The sequence below is a fragment of the Diaphorina citri genome, unplaced genomic scaffold (genome assembly GCF_000475195.1).
Source record: "Diaphorina citri unplaced genomic scaffold, Diaci psyllid genome assembly version 1.1 scaffold243, whole genome shotgun sequence".
Lineage (NCBI taxonomy): Eukaryota > Metazoa > Arthropoda > Insecta > Hemiptera > Psyllidae > Diaphorina > Diaphorina citri.
The window spans coordinates 159,262-164,085 of record NW_007377680.1 but is presented as its reverse complement, the minus strand read 5'-3'; the positions used below and the strand labels follow the sequence as shown (position 1 = coordinate 164,085).

The window sequence follows — 4,824 nt, the reverse complement described above, 5'->3', positions numbered from 1 at the left end:
TTTTGTGCAAATGTGGTAAGACACACGACACAGATTCGAGACGTCAAAGAAAATCTGTTGCAGAAGAACGGAGAAGAAGGGGGGAGATGAAGAAATAAAAGCCAAAGGAAGATGATAACGTTGGTACAAGAAGAGATACATTAAAGTACAAAAGAAAGACTGGTGAATAGTTTTACAGCAAAGGGTAGGAAGGTAGAGGTGGAAGGGTGATCAACCGCACTGTATTAATGCTAGCTTGTTTAATTAACTCGGTAGAGATGAAGGAACAGTATTGCTACTCTTTTCAAAACCCCCAACTCATTGTGACTTAGAAGAAACAAACCGCAGACCAGAAATATAGAACATGGAACAAGAACAGCATAGCCTAACTGATTTGACATTGTTCCAGACGTAAAGAACAAGAAAGACTGGTGAATAGTTTTACAGCAAAGGGTAGGAAGGTAGAGGTGGAAGGGTGATCAACCGCACTGTATTAATGCTAGCTTGTTTAATTAACTCGGTAGAGATGAAGGAACAGTATTGCTACTCTTTTCAAAACCCCCAACTCATTGTGACTTAGAAGAAACAAACCGCAGACCAGAAATATAGAACATGGAACAAGAACAGCATAGCCTAACTGATTTGACATTGTTCCAGACGTAAAGAACACTTATCCCTTATCCATGTGTAAATACACTTTTGCAATTAAAAGAAAATTGCTTTGTTATTCAATTAACGTGATAATCCATTTTCCTTTTGACACTTTGTGAATACCTTTTGATTTCTCTAATCCATAGGTATCTTAATTAAGGTACCAGCTTCAAAATGCATAGATTTTAGAGTGTTTTACCATGTTATTATTTGTAGTTGAATTGGGTGTCTAAATTTGGTCAAAGTTTTACCCACTTGCATTAAACATTAGCTCCAGAGGCTATCAAAAGTCATGCATTATCTACTTTTCCAGTACGTAGGAGTATAATAGCAATGAATTATCTAATAACATCAAAAAGTTTTTCGATGAAAATTAAATTTCAGATTTGCGGATAAAGTTGTAAACTTTTTTCCCCCAACGGCTCAAAATTATTGTAAACAATTTCGTTAATTCTAAAATTCGTTCGAATTTTTCCGTACCGCAGGGTACCTTTCTATAGTCCAATATTATACCTTGTGAACTCTATTGAGATTAGAGATTTTTTTATACGTAGGTACTACTGGACTGTATACGACACACGTATATAAGAATATTTTTCCAGAGATTGTGAAAAAGGTTCTGTGAACAGAGTAGGACATCCTTCCCATTTCTTCTACGAGTTGCAACATATCCGCAGAAGTGCTTCTAATGAATAAACACCATACACCAATACTTTGAGAGTGTACACAGGACTGGCGTAGAACATAATCAACTCTGCCAGCCACCAGAAACTGAACTTGATGATCAAACTCATCCTTGGCTGAGAATGTTGAGACAAATAGATTTGTAATCGACACGTGAAATCATGTTGAGTCAAGATGGTGAACAAGTGCCACTGGGATTCCAATCTTGTGTAGGGTGTTAGGAAGAGAACCAGGAGGAAATACTTGTAGTTGTAGAAACTTATAGTCAGTTGATCCTCTGGTGGGAGGAATTGGTTCAAATGTGCAACTATGAATGAGGATTTCAGATAAAGATACGCCGAGTATATTAAGAATCGGAATCCTGTCTTGTAGTGTTTGGAGTAAAAATGGATCAGAACTTTATACCAAACCTTCTTCCTCTCCCAAGGTGGAATATAACGATGCTTGACACAAGAGCATTCACAATATTCCTGGAAACATAAGAACAGAAGGGTTAGAGCTTGAAATCTTCAGCTTTTGTTTCAAAATAAAATCCCCACAAGCATAGCTAAATGATGATGATGATGATGATGATCATACTCACCTCAAATCCAGTCCCAGTAAACCAGTCAATCATCCTGTTCTCAAACAAGACATAGTTGATGTAGAAGTCAGAACGGTGGTACTGTATGCCAACATACTCGATCAATGAAATGATGGCGATTTTCTGAAGTAAGCCGTCATAACAGAGAAATGTCAGCAACAAATATAATAACCCACTGTAGAAAATGAGACACCTCAGAGCTCTCAATGTGGACATGATTTATTGTACGCTGTTAGTTAACTCGTCAAAGAGGAAAACGGATTTAGAAATTAAATGAGACACCTCAGAGCTCTCAATGTGGACATGATTTATTGTACGCTGTTAGTTAACTCGTCAAAGAGGAAATCGGATTTAGAAATCTGATTTTGAACTGGCTTAGTATACTACTGAAGGAGACCAATCGCTCGATTTCATTGGTTGAGATCCAAAGTTACCTCTTGAATATAGTAGAAGAAAAACGTCTTAAAAGATATTGAATATTTATTGTTCTCTTTAACATAAAGGCGGCTAAACATAATTATGTTCACTGCAAATTTAGAAAAGCAATACAGAATTCTTGGAAGGAATAGAGACCTCTTCAACAGTCGTGATTCGCAAGTCCGTTTTTAGGCACGAAATATTTCACATTGAGCAACTTGAAACCCATATATTCCAGATGAAACTCCCCTTGGATATAGGGCAACTCTCGGCCACAAGTAGAGCACTGTGATGGGAAGTTATTATTGCTGCACCGAGGATTCAGATTAGATCCGTGACCATAGTTGGGGATTATTTTCGTCACTGGCGTTTCACGATTCCTCATGGAGTTGAAATCCTTTTCATTCATAACGACCCAAGGTAAAGGGATTGCTGTCAAGTTCTTTTCTGGATTTCGTTCAATTCTACTATAATTTGACAATGGTCTTGGGATTGTAGCCTTGGGTCCCGCGTTTTGCCTGCAACTATTACAATCACATTTGACTGGACTGATGGGCTGATTGATAATTCTACAGCTGTCACATTGGCAAACATTTTCAGGGAATGTAATGAGTGGGGATCTACTAACAGCCTGGGGTAGGTCTCTTGAAACTCTGCAAAACTTACACGTACAGACATTCATGATAACCTCTGGTGGTGTCAATTGACTCTCTGTTGTTATGGCCAGGTTCTGAAGTGAGCTCTCTTTAGATGTGTTATCTTCATTGTCGAATATATTGTCTTCGAGCCATTTTGTGACTTTCTTCAGAAATGGCGTTCCACGAGAAACTTCGTATTCGTCGGATGAGTCCCACTTTCTTTTGTTGTTACTGGAAGTAGCCATCTTTACCTATGAAAAGTTAGCTATGTAGAACGAATATAAAAAACAATAGGTACTATTTGAATTAGTATTCGAGAGAAGCCATTTGCATTATATATTTATTTTAATCGATGCTTTTAGGTTGGCCTTTTTTTATACAGGCTAGAACCTAGAGGGAAATAGTCACGGCAATTATGTAAACAAGAAGACCAGGCTAAGCAATTCAATTGATTCTATTCAAACAGAGAAGCTCCTTGATTCTGTGTCCTGTGTACTATTTGAATTAGTATTCGAGAGAAGCCATTTGCATTATATATTTATTTTAATCGATGCTTTTAGGTTGGCCTTTTTTTATACATTGTTTATTGTATCTGAGTATTGTATATTCTAGCCAAGTGGAAAAAAATGTTCTTTCTCATTGAGAGTGTGAAACATCTAGGTAGGTATTTCTCTTCTTTTTTTTTAGGAAAAAAAAAACTGCCGAGGAAGCGCAAAAAAAATTCTTCCCCTTCCAGTTTTGTAATTAAAGCACGGGAGATTTAAATGAAAATTTACTCGGCATAAGCAAAATGAAAATAAATATTCACACATAAACTCTACCTAGGTATAACCATGTAAAACATTGTTTCCAACACACTCTTCCTCTTCAGGCATTCTCTCAACCTTTGCGAGACTTATGATTATGGTGTAAACCCAGATTTAGAACTTGTTGTTCTCAGAGATAAACCAAAAGGCAGAATTCTAAAACTATCCCGCAAATTACCACTTTTCTCTACCACATTCCATTACCAACCCAAAACAAATACATGACTCTAAACAAGTTTGTGTTTCATTCAATTTATGTGCATGATTGTTACCTCAGTTGGAAGACTGATTCTGCCATTCATTATAAACTCCATAAGTATGAATTGTTCAAAAGATCTGTCTCCCAATCATGAAGGTTCGCAGTATTTCTGATTTCCATGTGTTGGCTCCACTCTTTGTACCGAACCAAAAGAGCACGCTAGTTCAGTCGCGCCATAAATTGCGGCCTTAAAGCCTAAAGCTGCTTCTCTTAGGCTACAATCGTAGCTTTGCCAGATAGGCAAGATCTCTATTATTATGAATAGTGGTCCTTACTATCTTACCATACCTAGATACTGTCATCTTCGGATCCCAAACTGCGAACTCGCCCTGTCGGAGGAATGTCTGTATTTTTCTTGCGTCTTTTTGTAAGCTTTCCATTTGCTTCTACTTCCATCTCCCTTTTTCCAAACGTATTTTTCTTGGGCTGGTAGACGGGCCATTTTGACGATATTGGATCTAACAATTCCTGCAATTTGCTGACAGCGTATGACGGTCTATGTTATGAGAGAAAAAATTGCCGAACAATATGTAGGTAGGAAGGTAGGTAGCTTTCTTATTTTATCAGATGCCGTTTACAGGTTATCGATGTTTCTCTCCTCTTCTTACTCTCTTGATCAAATTTAATCGCAGCCTCCACTAACTCTAATACTAGGACACTATACACTGAAGAGATCCAAAATATACAAAATGATAATCATGCCGCGAGAAATTTATTGAAAATCTTCCGCTATAAATTTCAAACCTATGGTCTATCTTCGTATGCCCACTGTCTCAAAGTTGCTGCACAAAACAACGCTCCGTTGAT

The 4,824-nt window shown here is 37.5% G+C and overlaps 1 protein-coding gene across 1 annotated transcript; it reads right to left on the bottom strand.

Moving 5' to 3' along the window:
- Positions 1 to 1,283: 1,283 nt before the first annotated feature.
- LOC103506531 lies at positions 1,284 to 2,132 on the bottom strand. The gene is made up of 2 exons (XM_008470921.2): positions 1,898 to 2,132; positions 1,284 to 1,784 (listed from the first exon to the last, which is right to left on the bottom strand). The coding sequence occupies exons 1-2, from the start codon at positions 2,111 to 2,113 to the stop codon at positions 1,284 to 1,286; spliced, it is 717 nt and encodes a 238-aa protein (XP_008469143.1). The 5' UTR covers positions 2,114 to 2,132.
- Between the last annotated feature and the right edge of the window lie 2,692 nt (positions 2,133 to 4,824).

Bases quoted from the DNA above. Each gene is read 5' to 3' on its own strand.
- LOC103506531 (XM_008470921.2), bottom strand. From the start codon at position 2,113: ATGTCCACATTGAGAGCTCTGAGGTGTCTCATTTTCTACAGTGGGTTA. The intron at 1,785-1,897 runs GTGAGTATGATC...TTATGTTTCCAG, and splicing joins TTACTGGGACTGGATTTGAG to GAATATTGTGAATGCTCTTG.